Source organism: Curcuma longa, chromosome 20 (genome assembly GCF_044706935.1).
Source record: "Curcuma longa cultivar G26 ecotype Majalengka, Jawa Barat chromosome 20, ITB_CL_G26_1.1, whole genome shotgun sequence".
NCBI lineage: Eukaryota > Viridiplantae > Streptophyta > Magnoliopsida > Zingiberales > Zingiberaceae > Curcuma > Curcuma longa.
The window spans coordinates 5,059,909-5,081,972 of NC_133880.1; the positions used below are offsets into that span (position 1 = coordinate 5,059,909).

The following is a 22,064-nucleotide window of genomic DNA, read 5'->3' on the forward strand; positions in this document are numbered from 1 at the left end:
TTGTTATATAGCATCAGTTTGGCCACATTCTTTAGTTTATTTCAATGAACATTCCCTCTATTTGTTCTATTCAATTTTTTCATGGAGCACATTTTCAATGAACAATGAAATTTTATTACACTTTATTAATGGACATGAGATTGGGGAGAAAAACAACTAACCACCCCCCTTTACAACATTAGACACTGAGAAAAGTTTCGGAATTGTCCCAACAGAATAATGATCCACACTGGCATCATATAAAGATCTCATTTTACTGCTAATATTATCATCGACCAACACAACCGATATAATTCACAGAAAATCCCAAACTGGAATAGCACATTGTCCTTGATCGCTACTTTGATGGTCCAGTTGAGCATTGTTCCCAATGAACTGTAGGGCTTGCAAGTCTGGAGTTGGAAAACCCTGCATGACAATGTCCAAATAACTCATCATAGCATAAAATGATGCAGTTTGACTATGCAAACAAGAAGGCAATTACAGCTAAGACATGATTAAATAAAATTAATGTTCAATATAAAACTAAAACAAAGACCATTCAGATAACGAACACCGTGCCAACGCACAAACAAGCCTGGAAAAAAGCATCGAGTAGGCACCATACAGGGAAATATAAGTCACATGCACAATTTATGGTGCTTTTAATACAAAGCGACAAGAGAAGCACTGTCAGGATAATTTGATGATGATTTAACTCTATACTGAAAAGAATCATGATTGCATACTTGTCTTGGACAGTAATTAACAAGATTCAATCACCTGAGTAAAGTGAGAACTGTTAGGGAATGGCTGTTGAGGTAGAGTTGGTGCTGAGGAATCCTGAATATTGGCAGAATTGAATGAAGTCAATTAACAAGCAAAATCCTTGAAAAAGGTGATCATACGAAAACTTGTACTGACCTGACCAAATTGGTTCACTGGATGATATCCTTGCATGGCACCAACGCCAAATTGGTGAGAGGTCATAAAAGGGCCCTTCATTTATGGAAAAAGGGGGAAAATAAAGTGATGAAAATTCAAAACATAACCCCCAAAAAATTGTTTAAACTCAAGGAGACATATATGACTTCTTAAAGCACACCTGCATAAATTGATTAGCCACAAGAAACTGATTTGCAGGATTCCTTGGTTGAGAGATGCTGCTTGGTGGTACATGTGCTTCATTATCTCTTGTTGACACTTCTGCATCATCAGTTTGACCTAGAATTGACATTATCACAAATCTATAAATAGACCTTTGTCGCCACAACACAGAGCATAAGTGCAACATGATAACAGAAATGGACAAACCTTTCCTTGCCTTTTGCCTTTTATTTAACTCAGCTTCATTTTGATGTCTATGACGTGTACTTCCATTGCTCTTTTTCTTTCCACTAGGCTTTTGAGGATCGTTACCAGTGCCATGACTTGAATTTCCACTGTCAATCAGATTATAAGGATGACCCTTTGATGTGCCACTGATAGACGGTTTCTCAAGAAGTTTTGCCTGCAATATTTGCTCAACTTGGTCGAGAAGTTGATCTGAATGGCCGACCATCAATGTGAAAGCTTCCTCATTTTCAGCAGCTCTTGCAGCAAGTTTGAACAATGTGCGGCAAAGAGAGCTATAACGCTTTGATACAGATGACTTAGCATCATTGTCTAAGGTGATGCCATGATTCTCATTTAAACTCTCAGCCATGGCATCTTTTCTCCACCGCTTCAAAATGTATTGTGATGGAAGCTCTTTAATATTTCTGAAGTCAAATACCTTTAACACATGACAACATGGAATCCCAACAACTTCGAACTTACCACAACTGCATATAACAGAACCATTGGATGCATCGAATCTGACACAGTGCGCTTTACTTTTCTCTTTAACTGTGACCTCATAATGAGATAGCATTCCAGCTTCACCAGAGCAGTACACCATAGACTCAAGGAACAATTCAACCTCTCTTCTGAAGTAATCATATATGGCAGGTGTGTATGCATTTGCAGCTTGCCAGAGTACTCTTAAAGGAGGTATTCTTGGGTGACCCATATAATCAGCCTGCAACTCATTATATCTTCGCTGCTCTAACATGAACTCATATATGTCCAGGAAACTTCTTAGATCCTTTTCCAAATTCAGATGCTCTTTTAGATAACCACCCAAGGTTTCCGCTCTTAACGTGCTTTTTATATCTGCAGAGAATGTTTGCCGGCCATATGGCGAGGACCAATTTTCCTTTTCTTCATACAGTTTAGTCAACCACTCATTGTCCTTAAGATTGTACTTATCTAACATCAATTTCCATGCCAAATGAAACTCATCTTCATCCTCAAAATCATGATATATACATTGTCCAAAATCATGAGCAAAGTTCTCTGAGCTTTCAAAGAGATCTGCAAGTTGCTTTGTGGCATTTTGGTATATTTGCCAAACACATAAACGTTGAACTGTACCTGGCCATGTAGCAGCTATTGCATCACTAATAGCTGAGCATCGATCAGTGAAAATTGTATGTGGTTGCTTCCGGCACATTGCTGCCTTAAAAGTCTCAAACAACCATTTAAAAGATTCTACACTTTCATCATATAGAAATGCTGCAGCAAAAATAACCATATGTCTGTGATGATTAACGCCTAAAAATAAAGCTAATGGCCTGTCATATTCATTTGCTTTATAAGATGAATCAAAACATACAACATCACCAAAATAGTGATAATCCATCATGGACTTTGCATCTGCCCAGAAGACATTAGTCATTTGATCATATTCATCAACCTGGATAGCATAGTAAAATGATGGATTATCACCTTTCATCTTCTGAAAGTATTCAAACAAGGCCCCTGCATCACCCAACTGCACCACCCTAGAACGTTTAGCTCGGAGATAATTTTTATATCCAACAGGAATAATACTAACATTCTGACGTCCTGCAGGTTGAACATTAGTTAACAGCTTTTTTGAGCTCAACATCTGCATGTCTAAGGGTGCAGCAAGCTGATGATTATGGTCTGCAACAAATTCAGTTATGCGGTATTTACCACTGGATGTCAGTTTGATTGCCATACGAGCAGGACAACCAGTTCTTGTTTCTGCTCGTGGTCTCCTTGCTTCATTTTTCGGTCGAAAACCTTCCCTAGAGCATACATAAACCCGTGATCTAGTAACATTTCTAGCAGATTTATCCCACCAGCCTTTGCGGACACTAAAACCTACACTTCCTGCATACTTGATGTAATAATCATATGCCTTGTCCTCATTTTCAAACAGCATGCCGACAATTGGAACTCCTCCAGCATTTGCAACTACTTCTGCTGGTAATTCTGGTTCATCATCCAATGTTTCTTCCTGTCTGCTCATGGTCTAGACAAGAGCATCAGTTGGAATAAATAATGAAGTTACATGTTCACAACATGCAGGGAGTAAAAGAAAGAACCAAAACAAATCACAGCACTCAACTAGCATAATTTGTCCGTGACCTCTAATTGATGTCGAGGCACATTACTTTTGAAACATGGTATACCTGAGATATGTTGGATGATAGTGTATACTACTGACTAATCCTATTAGAGAGAAGGAAAAAAAAACTGTGCCAAACAAGCATGTCATGCTCAAGTATGGGATGTTGATATATATGTTGGATTTTATTTATGTTGTTAATTGCTTGCTTGATGTTATTTAATTTAATTTTGCCTTAAGGGCTTAATTTAATCAATAAGTGTGATCATGATGGACAAGGGTTATGTGAAACCTCTACACTTGACCTGGACTTACAGTTGAACCCAACGTAGAGCACAAACACGGTACAAAACATTCATAAATAAAGGTATGACTTGATTGGAATTTAAACAAAACTTAGTTCAGATTGTTTCCAAAAGTGGAAGGGAAAAATTTAGGACCAGTGGATTGGGAAACCTCTACACTTTGACCTGGACTTACAGTTGAACCCAACGTAGAGCACAAACAAGGTACAAAACATTCATAAATCAAGTTATGACTTGATTGGAGTTTAAACAAAACTTAGTTCAGATTGTTTCCAAACTCAGTGGAAGGGAAAAATTTAGGACCAGCAGATTGGGAAACTTGGCCCAGTATTGATCAAGGAATTGAGTAAGGTTAAAGACGAAGCAGTTAAATATGATAATTGAGAGAGAGTAAAGGATAAATTGCTTCATCATTATGAGAGTAACTAAGAGGTGCATGATGGCATAAGTAAAGTATGGCACAAGAAGATGAGGGTTTTCTTCTCAGCAATCATGAGGTTCCATGAGTAAAACTACAGAGAAGAATTTATCACTGCAGGTAAAATCCTAGAGTCCTCTTGTTGAAATCTGTAGGTGTAAATCTTTTAAATATACTTGATTAGATTCCTAAAGTTGTTTGAAATTCTTCCCTTTATCATCCTTACCCTTGTGGGATAGAGAAAGGTGTTGCCAATGAGGAATTGAGGAAAAAGAGGAAAAGCAGATCAAGAGGCTCAGGACAAAGTAGTGTTGCTTACAAGGCCGACATGAAAGATGTCAAAAAATGAAAGAGAGAAAAAAGACAAGAACATAGAGGGAAGGAAAGGGTATTTACTATGAGGACAAGAATAGAAAAGGGATGGTGGTTGTGGTTGAGATCAAGTGGTAGTGGAAGAGAGAAGTAAGAAACACTTCCTTATAAGTCCATCAAATTGGCCTAAGCAGTGAACACTTTAGCAATGAACATGCTACATATATGTTAGAGCATACGCAAAGAAAGAGGGTTCTGCTTTAAAATTAGAGGGGAGAACTGAGGGTAATCCAAGGAGAAAACTTACTGCTTCTTTACATTGTGTTATACTTTGTATCGTTTGAAATATTGTTCTGTGATAAATTATCCATGTCTTTTTTGATTTAAAGAAATCTGCTCACCTTCATCCCCACCCGCTCTACTTCCTTTTAGTGATTCTTTACTGTACTCTCTTTAGAAACTGACTACTAAAATATTTAGAACAAAGTTAAATAATTTCTTCATATGCAACATATGGTGATTCAATCGCATGTCACTAGTACACTTCCATTTAAACTTCTTAAATCCAAATGAAGACTATACCTTACACCACAACAGAAAAGGTTTTTTATTTAAAGAAGAAAAAAATTAAAAACGAGAATTTCCATGAAACATCAAAGTATCTATTTGAGAAATGGAGGCATGTTGTCATGCAAGTAGAAAGACATGAAAAGGCATGAAAAATCACTAAACTTTCACATGGATCAAAGATGCTGTAAATTCAAGGGTTTCATAGCTACCTGTGTCTCTTCTCTACTAAGAAACTTCCCTCCAACACCACGTTGCCTCCTTTCAGCCAAAGCTTGCCGAGAGGGAATCTAGCAAGAATTAAAAATAAAATAAAAATACAACATAGACTAAACCGAATAAATATACCAAAGCAGGAACTAATTTTTGTTCTATTTCAGCATGATCTTCTTAATAGAAAACAAGTCCCTCAATCCAATCTCATTAGAGAAGTTCATGAATGAAACCTTCAGGGATCTATCGACTGCTTGTCTACCACTCCTTTTCTGCATGTATTTAAGTATTATATTCCTTCTTTCCTCATTAGTGTAGCGTGATACTCTTATACCAAGTTCTCTCAACAGCCGGGACTGTCCTGGATTGGATACAAGTGCCACCTTCCCACCGTCATTCAATTTCCTTTTATCGTTTCCAGAACCAGAAGAAGTCTTCTCTGAGTGTATTTCCCCTCTCTGATCCTCAAGAGTCATGCCATCTTTCTCCATTGAGCTTTCGACCTGAATCACTCCCAGCGCATCACAATCTGTCTTGACTTCTTTTACTTCCTTTTCAGATACTTTTTTATTAGGAATGCGCTTCCTCTTCCTTGTGGCATTCTCGGCAGCATTGCTGTAGGTGGAGAAGTGCCCTTTGGAGCACAGGAACCTTTGCATGAGCAAGAGTCTTGTCCCCCTCGACCTCTTCCCCGAACCTGTCTTGGACTGGAAACCCATCTTCTCGCTGTAAGCACCATAGTACTGTTTAGCTGCTGAAATGGAGTCGAACTCCATGCCTAACACTGGGACCAAACCACCAGAAGCCAGCGCACCTGCAAGGTCCGGTGGCGGGTCTAGCAGATGGGTGTGCTCAAGCTCGACTTTTGATACACCCCACCGCCCATTCTCCTTTCGAGTCACTTCCATCATTGCCCTGCAGCAGGGCTCCCCGTTGGAGGCGACATATGTAGCGTTGGCCGTAGCCCCGCCTGGGCGCGTGTGGAGGTAGCTGCGCATGATGTAGGCAACGCGGAGGGCGTACTCGTTGTAGGGGACCTTGACAGGGGCGGGAGGGGCAGGGGCCGGAGCCACGACCTGGGAATCATCCAGGAGCGCAGAGGAGGATGGAGGCACTGATGCTGTGGTCGGCTCCGGCTCCGGATCTGGCTCTGGGACTGGAGAATGAGCAACCTCAGCTGGCTCCAAGGGAGTATCATGGGAAGAAACCAGAAGTGGGAGTGGTGGAGGTTCCTGCTGCTCGGACAGGGAGGCCGGCTCCTGGAACTGCGAAGGGAGCGGCAGCTGTTCCAACTCGTGAGGGGAAGTGTCTTGTTCGACGGCGGTATCTGCAGCAGCCGCGAGCGGCTCTGTGGCATCTTGCTTATCCTCCTTGGAGGGGTCGGCGGCGCCTTCGGCGATCTCGGAGATGTGCACCATGGTGGCGGGAGGGAAACCCTAGATGACGAAATATGTCAGCTTTGAGAAACCCTAGCTGTTACTCTCCCATCCTCATGCGACCGACCGAGGGTTCACGATCACGGCAAGCTGACGGGGATCGGGAGGCGGGAGGGAGTTTAGCGGCGACGGGAGGTCGGAGGGCGGAGGGCGGAGGGCGGGCGACGAGATCCGCTAAGCCAGCGGAGGAAGGAGACAGGAGAGGGAGCGGGGGTGGCGTTGCATTCTCGTGTGGGACCCACGCGCGGAATAGGCATTTGTGTGTCATTTGCATGGTCGGCGGTGGGCCATGCCAACGAGCGACTAATGGGGCCCGCAATGGTGGGGTTGACCGCCAAATGAGAGAGAGAGAAAAAAAATCACCAATTTAAATTCAATAATAATTTTTTTAAAAAAACAAATCAACTTGAAGTGATTTCAATCAATTAATAATTTATTAAATATTTTTATAAAAATATTTAACAACTATAACGTGAAAAGATTTAAGGCAGCCATAAAAGTACAATAATTTTTATCTGACACAAATTTAAAGAATTTAAACATCTAAAATTGCCAATCACTTTTAACAATAAAAATATATATATATATATATATATATATATTTGACGATGGATTCTATAAAATTTAAAATCTAAAAAAATCATAAATTTTTTAGAGCAATGATATACAACATGAAAAAGTTTAACATGAAATCAACATGACACACTCAATTGCATACAGTGGATCACACATCATCTATTTAATCAAAAAGATGTGTGTGCTGTACTAAAATACTCAAAAGATGCTTCTTATAAGTTTCTCTTCAGTTTAGTTTAGGTTGCAGTATCCTCTCCCCTACTGTATACTTGATGTATCTCGTAGTCAACTGGGAACACCATGGACGAAGAAGAAGAAGAAGAAGAAGTTTTTGGAATGGGGGGCGGTAATGGAAGTTCATCATGCATGAGGTGCCAGAGGAGATGAAAGCAATCGAGAAATGATTAAATTTGGCCTTTTCGACAGGGACAGGGAAATGCCAAAACCACTACTGTGACAGAAAGTGCTTCCTGTCGTCGCTGTATGTGCCACCTTGAACATACATCAATAATGATCTTAGTAGAACACATCTATCTGTGAGGAAGAAACACAAAATGAAAGAGCTCTTCTCGTGCAAAATTCATGGGAAGGTCCCTCGCTGCTTGCTTGTGCTTCCCCACAATTCACGCCTGTGTTTTCCTCTTTTTCTTTCCTCGCTTTAATTTCCAGGCTTTCGCTGTCGCTGTCGCTGCACCAACCGGAATTGGAAAAGGAAGCAGCAAAAGTGACCGCTCCGCCTCCGTCCTCCTCCTCCTCCTTTCTAGCGATAGCCTGCGACGGCAACGATCGAGGGGGGTTGAGGAAGAAGACATGCGGTGGTTGCGCAGCTGTGGTGGTTCAGTCACCCTCCTCCCGGCCATCCTCTTCTTCGACATCGTTTCCTTGTTGTCTTTCTTGGCCTCCCATCCGCTGCACTCCACCTACTTGTTCCTCTTCCTCCCTCGCCTCCTCCCGCTCCTCCGCTACCTGTCTCCCCTCCTCCTCTCCACCTCCGCCCTTTTCTTCCTCCTCCTCACTGCCTCCCCCTGCCTCGGCCGCAATGGGGCGGCGGCGGCGCCCCGGTTCCTCGGCGCGACTTCCCGCGTCGTGCTCCTAGCGCTCCAGGACGGGCTCCGGGGCAGCGAAAAGATCGATCTTTTAGAGCAATTCGCGTCGCTCGTCCTCTCGCCGATCGACGACGCGAGTCCGAGCTCCCGCGGGAGCGCGGCGGAGGTGGTGTTCGGGCGGCTACCGTCGTCGGACCACGCTGTCTCTGCTCGTGAAACAGAGCAGCCGAGCCAGAGCGGAAGCGATTCCGCGGCACCGGAAGCGCTCCGCCGAATCAGACACCGCAGCTACAGCGACAGCAGCGAATCGGTCGACAGCCTTCAAAGGTACGGGTCGGTGACGAAAGACAGAGAGTGGAAGAGGACGCTGGCGTGCAAGCTTTACGAGGAGAGGATGACGCAGAAGCTGTGCCAGGAGCGGGAGGTGGCGGAAGGGGAGGAAGACATGGATTTGCTTTGGGAGGCTTACGAGGCCAATGCCGATCAAGACGCTGCCAAATCCGGTTGGAAAGAAGAAGGAGAAGGAGAAGAAGAGAGGTGCAGAGAAGCAGGAGGAAGAAGAAGAGCCAAGTGCTGTGCAATTGTGCTGCCTAGACGCGTTCAGGTTCAGGTTGTCCGCCGGGAAGATGAATCTGGGAATGGGGAAGCGCAATCTGGCCAAGATCTCCAAAGTCTTCAAGGGGATGAAGAAGCTTACACGTAGCAGCAGCAAGGAATGAACTCAGCTCAGCTGGTAGAGTAATCAATATGCAAAGATGAACACAGATATGAAATGAAATGTCACTGTATACAAGATTTGGCAACTTTGTAATAGTGTTTAATCTTTCTGCTAGAAATGCATAAGAGAAAAGGTTGCCAAGTTAATTCAGAAAAAATTGATAAAACAAACGTTAATTCTTTCTGCACAGTATCAGTTTGAAGCAATTGCTGTTTATGTACAGAGACATAAAAGAAGGGAAAACAAAAAACAAAAGGAAGAAATATTAACTGCCAAACATGTATGTATAAGCTCGTCTCTTGAGCTTGTTAACTGAAGAAGAGGCTTTTTGTTGCATTTTAGTGAGACTAAGTTCATCAAGAAATCTACTAAAAATCCAATCAGTGATGGAGCCAATTCATCGTCAACCCGTAACAAGATAGTTAAAACAAGTGTTAGTGGTGGCTTGAAAGTTCCGTCTCGGTCAATCTGGTTGGCTCTGTGGTCACAGGATTCCCCATGTCCTTTGTCATATGAAGAAGGAAAGTCCCTGAGAGAATTGTGATAAAGCCACAAAGCTCCGTAACAATCTGTGATGCATTCTGTGTAGACCAGTCCTGAAACAATAACAAATTAGACAAAAGAAAATGGCATATCTCGAGCAGAAGGCAGCTATCTTCAAAAATCAAGGTAATAATTGTCTTTGTAAACCTATTTCCACAAAATGATATGGCAATTACTTGAATATGTAGTGTAATAAGGATTCAGTGGGAGATGGTGATTTCTCATTTTTACACTATACGACTAATCACAAAGAGAGTGCAGCAACACTTGGCCATGAACATTGAACAATTGATGGCCCCAAAAGGATTTATTTCATAAAGCCATCATATTTTGATATCAGAAGGTCTAGAGAAATCAGCACTAGTACATGCTGCATCCCGTACTGTGACGATCTAGGTCCAGAGAAGTGATATTGAACATAAGCATGAATTAGAACAATTTCAATTACATAAATGCACCAGCATAATAATGCAATACTGCTCAAACTTAGTTTGCCATTTCTTTTCTTATTGCCTGGACTCAGTTGATACAAAATAAAATGCTAGAATTTCACAAAAAATAATAAGCTGTTGCCTAGTACCATGAGCAAACTTCATTGAAGTTAATGTGTTTTTCCCCCTGAATGCCATTGTAGTGATGGTTTCTCTCTGAAAAAAGGTGTCTTTTTTTTTGGAAGAAAATCACATTCAGATATGTGTGGAAATATTAACTTCATTGGCCCCAAATAAGGTATGTTGAATTGGTATCAAGGTCCAATGTCAATAATGTGCAAGAAGTTGCTTGAAAAAAGGACAATTTTTTTCAACTTACCTTGAACATGATCATGCTAGCAAATATAGTGAGAGTAGTGAACATAACGTAGTAGACAGGAGAAATCACTGCAGTGTTGAAAGTGTCCAATGCCTGCAAATTTTGTGTATGTTAGAACTTTAGACCACTTGAAGCTGTTACATATGCAGAAGATAAAAATGTTTTCTTAATCCTATTGTTAAATTCCATAATGATCAAGTTCCTTGTAGCTCATGAATATGCTATTATGGCAACCTTCATGTCATGACAAATTGTTCTAGAATGAACACTTCCTGCACAAGGATCACTTGAGCATTTCTAAGCAAATATCCTAACTGGGATAGTTCATATTTAACTCATGCAAGTATGATTAACAAAAATATTATGAATGAATTGTGAAACCGACACACAACAATAGATACTTTGACGTACTGGATAGTGGCCATCAGAATATGATACCTTATTCATTTAAGAAGCAGATTTAGCTGTGTACTTGTTTATGCTGTCTGTTAAATGTACTTAGCTTATCTTCATCTTACTGCATCTCAGCTTCCTTTGTTTAATCTTTACAATAAGATAACTTCTGCCTTATCCTTATTATAACATTTTTTTCTCCATGCATTCTTTTGTTTGCTAGTAGTGTTTCACCATGGGCATACATACAGAAGTTCGTAATTATTTTTAAGCATCAATTTTTCTGCCTTATCCTGGCCTCAAATTTGTTATATCTACTCAAATGCACAGATTATGCTAGTCAGTATACAGTATGAGTCATACAAGTATGTAATACAGATTTTTATCGTAGAGAATAGCATTGGACACACATTGTGGCAACCAACAATATGCTTCTTTTGTTATGTTCTATTTATTGAGCTGATAACTGAGACTGTTCGGTGTATCATCATTGAATAAAACTTTGTCCACGTGATGCAAACTAGCAGTCTGTAGTTAACATGGATGGAACTTGGTCTCAGATGGTTTTTAGTTTTCTTCTTTGGAACAGTTTGGGGTAAAGGTTTGAGTATATTACGTTGCAACCGAAACCACTCAACAAACTTCATGTTTAAATTCACTACTCCACAATCTTTAGAACCTACAATTCTTGCTGAAAACTTTATACAACTCTTTGATTTATCAAAAATCTTGGCCCATTTGCTCATGGAGACAAAGGTGTCCAGTCCTGCATATGAATGTTTTAATAATGTTTTCGAACACACAAAGCCAATTACACAACAGGCATCCAAACACTGTTAATGAGGAAAAACTACATTCATTCAAACACTATTTTTCTAGTGATCCACCCAAAGTCCTAGATGGTTCAGACGAGTTATAATACCTTTCAGGATATTTATGGTCAAGTAGGAAGTTGGGAAATGTTTAGGGACCTTAGGGACAGGGGGAGAGGGTGGGTTTAAAAGGCAATAGTGAGGGGTGGGTTTAGGGACCTTAGGGACAGGGGAGAGGGGTGGGTTTGTTCAAAAAAGTAGTTAAAGTATGGGGCAAAATGAAATTTTCTCTTTTTATAATACAATTGGAGTCGAGGTCACATACAATAAACTCCAATCTGCCCAAAAGCTAAAAATATTCAAAGCAAAGAATATTTTATTCCATAGTCACTTCAATTTTTTTTTTTTTTGTCAGATTTCTTAATTATCAGAGTTTCTTGATGTTTAAGACAATGGAGTTGCATGAGTGAACTGGATTTACCTTGTTTAAGTAGTTCAACTGAAGAAGGCAACAAATTATCACGACAACTGTGAAAAACCAAGTCTGAGCATATACAAATTGATTCATTCCAGAAAACGTAAGCTTTAAGGCAATTCCCACTGCTTTGACAGCCATAACCTGTGAATCAATGCTTAATGAGAAAACTAGAAATCATTGAATATATATTGTGTGGAGGAAATAACATACTGTCAAAGAGCCCATCAATGAGCAAATGCCAACATAGACAATCAAATGCGTTCGACCATAACGCGGAGCGAACTGTATAACTAGAACAATTACTAGGACGACAACCACACATGAGTAAACAATGAAACCTGTGAAAACATAAAATATTGATAAGAATGCATGAAAGCAATTGGGATGAACATTTATTAATAAAATTTACAGAATCAACAACTATCAAAATGAAAATTATGTTTGGCATTGTAATCCCCTCTGGCAAATAAATTTTAGTAATACCTGGTTCTGTAGCTAGGTCCCACACTTCCTTAACTGACTCAATGTTCTTCTCTTGAGGTGCATGCAAAACTATACTAGTCGATCCCACAACACAAAGGACACAACCAAGGACGCCAAATATGTGTAGCTTTTCATCCAACACAAAATGTGCAAGCACTGCACTGCATGAACTAGGTTTAGAAAGAAAGAGAGACCATTTTACTCTAAAGCAAACAATTTCTTACAGAGCAACATGGTGCCATACCTGACTATAACACTCAAAGCTCCCAAAGGAGTAACTAGTATTGCTGGAGCAAATGCATATGCAGCAAAATTAGCAACCTCACCAACAATCACTAGAAGAAAAAACATATGAATGAGGAATTAGTTAAAAATCAAAATAAATGAGCCCATGAAGAACTTATTTTCCCTGAGAACAATAGAGTAACAACTGTAATTGAGGAAGACAATATCCATAACTAGAAGAATGAGAAGTATTGGAATATTTGTTATTCTCTTTTGGCTAAATTTTGTTAAATATCAAAAAATTTAACAAATCCCTAGTTAACAATCAACATGTTAATGCATAGATAGAGAAATAAGAAATCGTTTTTTCTAAGACAACACCACTTTAGTCGCAATGGCACCATCAAAATTTGAGGTCAACAGGAAGAGTGGACTGAACAATGACTGTCTAGTATTTGACAGTGAAAAATGTCATTTTGTGGAACAATAAACAGTATGTTATTTTTCTTGTTCAGATTAAGCCTGGATTTATTATTATTATTATGAATCATGTTCAATGTGCTCCAGTATGATACTGCATTAGTTTATATATTTTAAGATATAAAAAAATTCACATCTAGGTAGGTACCTTTTAATCATTTTAAGTGAACATTTTATGATTCACGATTCTGTAATTCACTGAAAGGATTTGCCACATGAATAGAAATTTAACAATTCTGAGAAGAACATAGATATTGGCTAAATCTTGCACTCCCCTTTAAGAAAACATAACTTAATCATCACAGGTGATATGAAATGGCAGGGCCCTCTTATGTCTTCTGTTTTGAGCTTGGTCTAGGAAAGGAGGAACGTAGGAGGAGGTAGGAACAATAGTTGATTTTATTATGGTACAATTCTTGATGTCCATATTGATTTTTTGTTTGCCTCCGCATGTAGCATTTGGTACATCCACCTCATATAATTACTTTCCTATAACTAAAAGGCACTATCACCAGAATCAAAAAGATTCTGGTACACAAGATTATAATATCTGATGAAATAGAGATGCAAGATACAACAAAATTTAGAAACTCACTAGTAACCATTCCCAGCCACCACAAGGGCTCATATAAATATGAGAATCCTCCGGAACCTGAAAAAAACAGCCAAATTATATACATCAACAAACGTACAAGTTCATTCAAAATCAAGTAGTGAAATTGGTGGTGCAAGATAAATGACGATTTAGAAGAAGAAAAAAAACAACCTGCACTGATTCCGTATGAGCCTGCCTTCTTTAAACCGATCTTCTTTATTATAAAGCTCGATCCGATAAAAGCGCTTGAGGAGAGGGCCAGGGCAAATCCCCGAACATTATCAGTGGATATTCCCATTGTTTAAGCTCGAATCACCAAGACGAACAGCGCTATCCAAGGAAGAATATTTTCAAAATTGCTGCAAACCTCTGGCGGTAATTGAAGAACAAGAGACCAACAGATTTTGGGAGAAAAAGGGCATCAAAACGCCAAATCACGGGAACCGTCGTGTTCTCCGCAAACGCCTACCGAGTATAGAAAGCGAAAGGAGACAGATGGTTTTGCCTCGTTCGTTTTCGTCAACCGAATCCCAGACCAAGCTTTTGAATCCGAAAGGATCTCGGCGGCAGAAATGCGAGGATTTTTAGCTCATTCGCTGCGCAGGAAACGACGGGAAAGATCCAAACACTGGGTTCGGAGACGCCGACACCAAAATGATCGCGCCGCGCTACGGACTCGAAGGATGCGACGGCGAGAGGGTGCTGCTTCGCTTCGTTTGGATCGGATGAGAGAAGGCACAGAATGCGATAGATACCTTCCTTCTCTGCTCTTCGCGTCTCCTCTCTTCCTCTCCTCTCCTCTTCTCTTTCACAAGGAAATGAAAGGACGCTCCGAGTTCCGCGGAGTACAACCTTTCTCGATCTCCCAGTGCAATACGCGTACGTGGTTTTCGAATAAGTCCACGAAAGTTTCTAATTCACGTATACGTATTTTATAAAGTATTAATTTAAAGTATTTTATTATTATTTTTAAAAAATAATAATAATAAGTGAAAAAGAAATAAAATCATTTAATTATAATAGATTTTTTTGTAAACGTTGGTTTTTTTAATTATAGTAAGTGTACCATGCACCTTCATTTAATTAATTATAATAGGTGGTTTTTATTTAATTAAAGCAAGTGTTTTTTTAGCAAAGAAAATATAATAAAAACGTAAGCGTTTTTGTTTAATTATAGTACCGACTTTATTTACTTATGCTTTTATTGTTTTAAATATATAAATATAAATGTTTTCAGAGTGCCTCAATTTTTTGTCATTTTAATTTTTATCCATTTTTTTTCTCGAAGAAAAAAAGATTATTGTCCGAGCGTACGTAGCTAGATGCACACGACAAATTTAAATTTTAAAAAAAACTATTTTAGCATTATATTTACTTATTTAAATGTCTTAATTATCAAAATCTTCATTTAATTTTCCAACAAATTATGATCGATGTAAATGTTCTTTAATTTATAGAAAGAGAAAGAGGGGTCTCAGAGATCTCTCACAGAAATCCTTGTTCCTTTTTTGATTTGTTCGATCTGTTCATCTTTCCAGAATCTTTACGATGGAATCCCAAGTTCATCTACTAAACTGACAACTAAATTAAATTGTACGATCAAACCAGTTACTTTCCTAAGGATATCAGATCTGAGTAGCAGTCAGATTATCAGATTATATTTGCAGGTAGGTAAATGCTGCAAGAACTTGCATCCTCTCGAGAAAGAGTACTGGCATTGCAAACATCTTTATGCTCAGAACAATATGTAATTAAGTAGGGTTCTTGATCTCACCTGAAGCTTCATGTGCCATGGATAGGGGCTTTTCTGCTAAGGAGCGTCGCCTCTGCAGCCGCTAATGATTTGGCAGCCCCTGGTGTAGGGGCCGGCGGTGGGGAAGGTGTGGCAATTGTAGTAAGGGACTCCGGGCTTGGAACAGGGCACCGCATCCCCCTTGAGAGCCTCGTAGCTGATGTACTTCTTCTCGGTGGCAGCCCACAGCAGCCTCCTGCTCTCCTCCGAGCTCAGCTCCACCTCCACCTCCACCTCCATGCCCTGCTCGATCAAGCATCCCCTGACATTTCCATTCCCACCGCAAGCCGGCGCCGCCGCTGCACTTTGTACAGAGGTCTGCTGCTGCTGCAGGAGGAGGAGGAGGAAAAGGAGAAGCAAAGGATGTGGAGAAGAAGAACCAGCTGGCAGGGATTTTGCCATGGCTTCTTCTTCTAAGATCTGACTGCTCTTCTTTTGGCGTGTTCGGGTGGAGGCGTGAGTTAATGAGTTGTCAGCTGTTCCACCAACTCTGGCTGCGTCGCCAGACTGACAGTGGAGCAGCAGCGAGCGATCGAGCGAGCACATCATGATCCACACTGTTACGTGCGTAGTGGACGGTGAGTGCAGCAGTTGGATTTGATGGAGGACAACGCGCGCTCGTGAGTGGGATTTGGGAACGAAGACTTAGCCAATGTTTTTTACACTTCGTTAGTTTCTAATTCACGTATATATCCAAATTTCTTTAAAACATGCAAATTCCCTCCACTGTAATGTACTAAAATGACAGTCCAAACTCACATCATATTAAATCTATCTTGCACAACTGTATTGATCCAGTGAATATCTCATAGTCCTACATGTTAATAAAAGTCCCAATTAGGTCAACAATAGATATAACGTGGCAACGTAGAATTATAGGCCTAGTCCTCATTAACCAAGGCATCGGATCAATATCATCCTTTCTTCTCACTTAACTTGGTTTGCAGATCTTGGCTCATAAGGGTTCGGTCAAATCCAATTGACCTGTCATCTAGGGCTCCACTCCCTCTATGCTCGCCTTTATGCTCAGGACTCAGCTCCCTGTATGGTTCAGGCGCCTCTGTGCTCAGGGGCTCAGCTCCCTGTATGATTCAACCGCCTCTATGCTCAGGGCTCAGCTCCCTGTATGGTTCAGCAACATCTATGTTCATGGCTCAACTTTTGCTGCCGCTTACTGATCCTGCTACTCCAAAGCCCAGTTTTATACCAGCCCTCATCCTTATAGGGTTCGTTTACTTAACCGACCCCCGAGTTAGCTCAAGGATACATTCTCCTATATATAACCATCCCTAGTGCTAGACGACAACGACACGTGCAATCCGAATGGAAAAGGCGATGATGGTTACTAGGTTGTCAGGACTGGTGCCCTAGATCCACGTCTGCTTTGCCTCACAGTGAAAAGGTTAAGGCAGTCCGCATAGTTAAAACGGAAAATGGTTGTGAGGGGGCAGATTCTGTCTCCTAGATGCTATTTTAAATGTACACCTGGAGATAATTTGCAGAGTTGGTTTGCCTAATGACCAACATCAACTCACCTTGAGTGAAAAACGTGGCTCCCTCTATGTGAGTATAAGAACTTTCCTTCAGGTATGAAAATGCCTTCTCCAGACTTTTGCAATCACTGCTAGTCATTCTTCTTTCTTCTTTCTCCTCGTTACTGACTTGAGCGTCGGAGTGCTCTGCCGGGAATCCCGACACCCATCTAACTCTCCGTTCAATCCCTGCTGAAGACAGTTGAGATCTCAGCTCTCAAGAAGATCAAAAAGGCGGAAGACGGTTGAGGTGACATAATATTGACTGATGTCTTGACCGTCGCCAAGATCTAGCCGGAACATTTATCAAAAAATTATTTCTAAGATTCCAATCCATAATTACAAAATCATGTAGGAATAACAATTTTATCTTGTTCCCAAGCTCCCCTACACCCTATCGTAATGTATCATAAAAATTTAATCACAGACATATATACGGATGTGTACGTTGGTCAATCCTTGATCTCCTTTTAACACGCAGGGAAGTCCGGAGGAGGTGGAGGAAGAACTGAGTCCGGCGTCGTTCCATTTTCGACTACAAAAACTGTCGCTAACCCTAATGGGACGTGTTGCTCCAAATGGCAGTGCATAATCCACACTCCTTCAAACACATGAAAGCTTAATCGATATGCATGGATTATCATGAAGATATATAGATATTGATCTAATTACCTGGATTGTCGGCCACAAATCGAATGACAGCCCATCCTCCGGCAGGTACGCCAATTGTGTTCCTCACTTGTGGATCCACCAAATTGAATCCACTTCTCGCCGTCGTGGCATTGTAATTTCCGAAGCCCTGCGCGAGCACGAAGAAGTTGAAGCCATGGAGGTGCAGGGGGTGGTTCTCTGCGCCGATAAACGCTGTGTTCTGCAGCACCATCTCCACCGTCGCATTGTACTTCAGTCTCTTCACCTTGGTTCCCCTCTGCGTGCGGAGGAGCGGGGCGAGGCGGGGATCGGTGTTCAAGCTGTTGTTCGTGAAGTCGAACATCGCCGGAGGGCGGTCTGGGAAGTCCGATTGGTACTCTGCGTGGAAGCCCCGGAAGTGCGCTTCCAGCAGCGACATGGCGGTGGGGAACCGGAAGGAGACGTTGTTCATGCTGGCGCCCAGCGTGCCGCGGCTCCGGTTGCACACCACCTGGGTTGGCTCGCAGGCCAGCACCCCCAGGCCGACGGTCACGAACATGTGCTCCTCCACCTCCAGGGGGACGGCGGGCGCCCCTGGCCTCCGAAGGCCTGTCAAGTTGGTGTAGAACCGGTGGGCGGTGGGGGTGTCGTTGAGCGCCGGCATGCGTGGCATCCACGGAGGCGCGTCGTCGTCAGCGTCCGCGTAGCGCACGATGGCCGTGGCCGTGGTGTTGTCGAAGCTGGGCGGGCCGCCGGCAGAGCTGAAATAGGGTCGAGCGGCCATGTAGTAGCGAGAAGAGGGAGCGTTCGCGACCATCAAGGCATCGACCGTTTGCCCCGCCGCGATCACCACCACGTCGGTGTCGTAGGGTTTGGTATAGCTGGCATCGACGGCGACCACGGTGAAGCTGTGGCCGGCGATCTTGAAGAAGAGCTGACTGTGGAGTGCGGAGTTGATGATGCGAAGCAGGTAGGTCTCGCCGGAAACCACCTCAAGTTTGTACGTGTCTATCGAAGAAAGGCCAAAAAAAGGATTAATCACCGTGCCTCGATCTGAGTGAACATCAATCAGTGCTTACGATTCTTGCAACGGGGGTACAGTTCGCCGGGCTTGCCATTGATCGTGAAGGCGTCGGAAACGTTGACGATGCCGCCGCCGGTCAAGAACGCCTGCTTTTCCAGGTCTACCACGTCGGCGTTCCACCACTCGCCTGCAAGCGCCCATGGCGTCCTACCAAATCAGGACAAGAACTAGAAGAAGAGCTTTTCTACAAGCAGGGCACGCACCGAGCAATATGGGGACTTGCCGGTGCGGCGTGCGGAAGGGGAAGGAGCGGTTTCTGGGGCGGATGATGAGCGCGCCGTGGACGGTGGCGCGGAGGAAAGAGGCGTGGGCGTGCCACCACAGCGTGCCTTCCTGCCCGCTCACGTTGAACCTGTAGGCGTAGCTGCCGCCGGGTCGAATCGGGCACTGCGTGATCATGCTCGGTCCATCCGCCCATCCGCTCTGCTTCTGGAACACCCCGTGCCTGCGCAACAAGTAATTAAATAATTAAACAATAAACAAAGGCAAATTAAAGGCGTCGTCGTCTTCTCCGATGGATTGCGTTCGCAGGCACCAGTGGATGGTTATGCCGTAGGGCGAGTGGTTGACGACGAGCACGAGCAGCGTGTCGCCTTCCCGGGCCCTGATGGTCGGGCCGGGCAGCTTCCCGTTCACTGCGGTGATGACCCTCCTCTCGCACAGCGGGCTGACGGTCAAGTTTCCGACCTGTGGGAAGCCAAATTCAACGTCATTACTATCTTTGGTTCGGATTTACAGAGCGACGGCGACAGAAATCGAAGGTAGATGGTTCGCTTACATGGAAAGTGCGCTCGACGACGGCTGAATCTGCTGCGAGCAGAGCACAAAGAAGAGCAGCGGCGAGCAGCGGGATTTGGTCACCGGAGGCCATCTCTTTATCAATTTCTAAGTCTTTTTTCTGGTTTTTTGATCAGAAAAAGGGGGGAAAAACTGAAATCAAATACTTTTTTTTGTGTGTGTGTGTGTGTCAAGTTAGTTCGTAGATCAGAAAAAAAAAATACATATTCGATAATTTAAAATAATTTAGCAGGATAAGATAATAACTACACTCTTCTATAAAAAAATAGAATTCGTCATCTTAACGGTCCCACATGATCGAGCTCACGATCATCTACGAAGAGATAAATTGAGAAACTGCAAAGTAATAACTACACTCAATGTTACATGACAGGAAATTCAAAGCCCTTCATTTATTACGCAATTTGATTATTCATTTTTTTAATCGACAACGATTCATTGTGACGGGTTAAAAATTAGTAATCTTCGTCTTTACTTAATCTATGGTTGTTGATACAGTAAGAGAGAATCATGTGTGACATAATCAAATCGATAAACAAGACTGAATGGATGTCAAAAGTCAAAACTCAATGAATGTTAGAGAGTATTAGCTTAGTTCAAAAATTTTAACTCCTTCATCCGTTGATTCAACCACACAACTATAAAAAATAAGTAATGATAAACTGTATGAAAATGCATTATGAAATTCCAACATGACACACATAAGACATAGAAGTGGGACACAACTTATGTGTGACTAATTCATCGATTTTCAACATCATTTCTCATAAAAGATATAGTCTCCTGACTTCAAAGGATATATATAATCTTTTCAATTTTTTTAACGACTCGACCACATCGATCTACTCAACTAGTTCATCGATTCGATCACTCCGATTCCAGATGACATAACCTCCTCGATTAATCCACGAGCTCAGCCACCCCTAACTCCAAAAGATGCATGCTCCACGATTTTTTCACAATTTAATCATGCTATAGGGGACTGACGATTACTATAAATATTCTTAAACATAACACCACGAACCAGCACAAAAACAATTATATGTGTGTCAGATTTTGTCTCTTAGATGCTCTCTTATATATATATATGATATATAATGAATAGAGATACAGATAAATAAAGATTATCGAATCTAATCTAGTGTTATTGTAGACGTGAAGATGTTTTTTTTTAAACGAATATATAAATTTTGAAAAAGTATGCAAGGAAGAACTCTTTCGATATTCATTTTAATTCTCATCGAAGTATTGCGATATAACAGGCACAAACGTGATTCTCAGATGCTCATGGCATTAGCAGAGGTTGCACCTGCATGCCGTTGCTACTTCCAACCTTGGACATCATTAATTAGTTTGAAGGAAGGGATATGTGAGGACGTACCTGGGCACACTCTGCAGCGAAGGCCGATGATAGCCGGCGTCGCAGTGGCCGCGCGATCCTTCCTCCAGTCCTGCAGCAGCTGACAAAGCTCCATCCTTCATCCGGCTAGCTCCCCTCACGTACTAAATACCGCGGGGAGTTGACCGACCCAGCTGGTCAAGACTGTGATGAGAAAACGACTGGCGGTAGGTTGGGGCTGGGGATGGCTGGAGCAGGGAGAGGAGCTGAAGGCGACCAGTCACATTTGACTGGGAGCTTCTGATGATGAACGAGAGATGGAGGCATTAATTTAATTTGGACTTTGGAATTGCCATGATTTCTTACGGTGCAGGTTTACCACTCGATGCATTCACATCCGTTGAGAAAGTTACCATTTTTTTGTTTTTGGTTGGTTGGAGAATGGAGTGTTCTTGGTGCATGCGGAAATTGTTTCTAGTGTTGATGTGAGATTTGTAGAAACGCAATTTGTCGTTGTGATGATGGAAAATACAGCTAATAATGTCTAAGTTATGACATTTATATATATACACAAGATTGAAAACTATGCTTGTGAACAATAGGCATTCAGAATGTTCAAAAGTTGATTTTGGTTAAGGAGTTAACGTCCTTGGTGAAAAAAGTAGGCATTAAAAGGAAAATTGAAGAAAACAAACAAAATTGCTGAATGAAGTTGAGGTAACACACGAAGTCTTCTTTTTAAAGTCTTCAAATATTTTTATTTCCATCTTTTATAAATTAAGATTTTGATCTACTTAAACATCTATTTAATTATTTTAATCAAACTTTTTCTTCATTTGGTGATTTCTCGTATCTTGTTTTCTCTATATAATTCTTTTCTAAACTTCTGTCTCTAAAATAATAACTATTTTATTCGATGTCAGAAGGATGGATAAAAGTCAAACAAATGGTAAATAAGAAATGCATGCTTTGACAAAATTGTTAGGTTGCGTTCATCATCCCAATAGTCTGTATGAAAGTAATCTCTTCATCCATCGAGCACT

The 22,064-nt window shown here is 41.7% G+C and overlaps 4 protein-coding genes and 1 pseudogene across 5 annotated transcripts; 1 reads left to right on the plus strand and 4 right to left on the minus strand.

The window, feature by feature from the left end:
- Nucleotides 1-91: 91 nt before the first annotated feature.
- LOC141814079 (protein FAR1-RELATED SEQUENCE 7-like) lies at nt 92-6,871 on the minus strand. Its single transcript, XM_074702078.1, has 7 exons — nt 5,485-6,871; nt 5,251-5,328; nt 1,294-3,340; nt 1,085-1,203; nt 904-978; nt 763-822; nt 92-408 (listed from the first exon to the last, which is right to left on the minus strand). Exons 1-7 carry the CDS (start codon nt 6,667-6,669, stop codon nt 295-297), a joined length of 3,678 nt encoding a protein of 1,225 aa, XP_074558179.1. The 5' UTR covers nt 6,670-6,871; the 3' UTR covers nt 92-294.
- Nucleotides 6,872-7,910: 1,039 nt separating this feature from the next.
- LOC141812846 (uncharacterized) lies at nt 7,911-9,102 on the plus strand (annotated as a pseudogene).
- Nucleotides 9,103-9,303: 201 nt separating this feature from the next.
- Nucleotides 9,304-14,144, minus strand: LOC141814080 (putative magnesium transporter NIPA2). 2 transcript variants are annotated; one of them, XM_074702079.1, is made up of 8 exons: nt 14,018-14,144; nt 13,847-13,903; nt 12,791-12,881; nt 12,547-12,707; nt 12,274-12,401; nt 12,067-12,204; nt 10,381-10,473; nt 9,304-9,623 (listed from the first exon to the last, which is right to left on the minus strand). In XM_074702079.1, exons 1-8 carry the CDS (start codon nt 14,142-14,144, stop codon nt 9,462-9,464), a joined length of 957 nt encoding a protein of 318 aa, XP_074558180.1. In that variant the 3' UTR covers nt 9,304-9,461. The 2 variants fall into 2 exon arrangements, with proteins under 2 accessions (XP_074558180.1, XP_074558181.1); XM_074702080.1 differs by having other exon boundaries at nt 9,304-9,634; nt 10,380-10,473.
- A 1,305-nt stretch (nt 14,145-15,449) lies between these two features.
- Nucleotides 15,450-16,057, minus strand: LOC141814081 (protein RALF-like 22). The gene has a single exon (XM_074702081.1). The coding sequence runs from the start codon at nt 16,038-16,040 to the stop codon at nt 15,657-15,659; it is 384 nt and encodes a 127-aa protein (XP_074558182.1). The 5' UTR covers nt 16,041-16,057; the 3' UTR covers nt 15,450-15,656.
- A 1,415-nt stretch (nt 16,058-17,472) lies between these two features.
- Nucleotides 17,473-21,136, minus strand: LOC141813285 (laccase-14-like). The gene is made up of 7 exons (XM_074701223.1): nt 21,064-21,136; nt 19,663-19,782; nt 19,420-19,571; nt 19,088-19,329; nt 18,880-19,011; nt 17,843-18,808; nt 17,473-17,771 (listed from the first exon to the last, which is right to left on the minus strand). The coding sequence occupies exons 2-7, from the start codon at nt 19,753-19,755 to the stop codon at nt 17,641-17,643; spliced, it is 1,716 nt and encodes a 571-aa protein (XP_074557324.1). The 5' UTR covers nt 19,756-19,782; nt 21,064-21,136; the 3' UTR covers nt 17,473-17,640.
- Nucleotides 21,137-22,064: the final 928 nt, after the last annotated feature.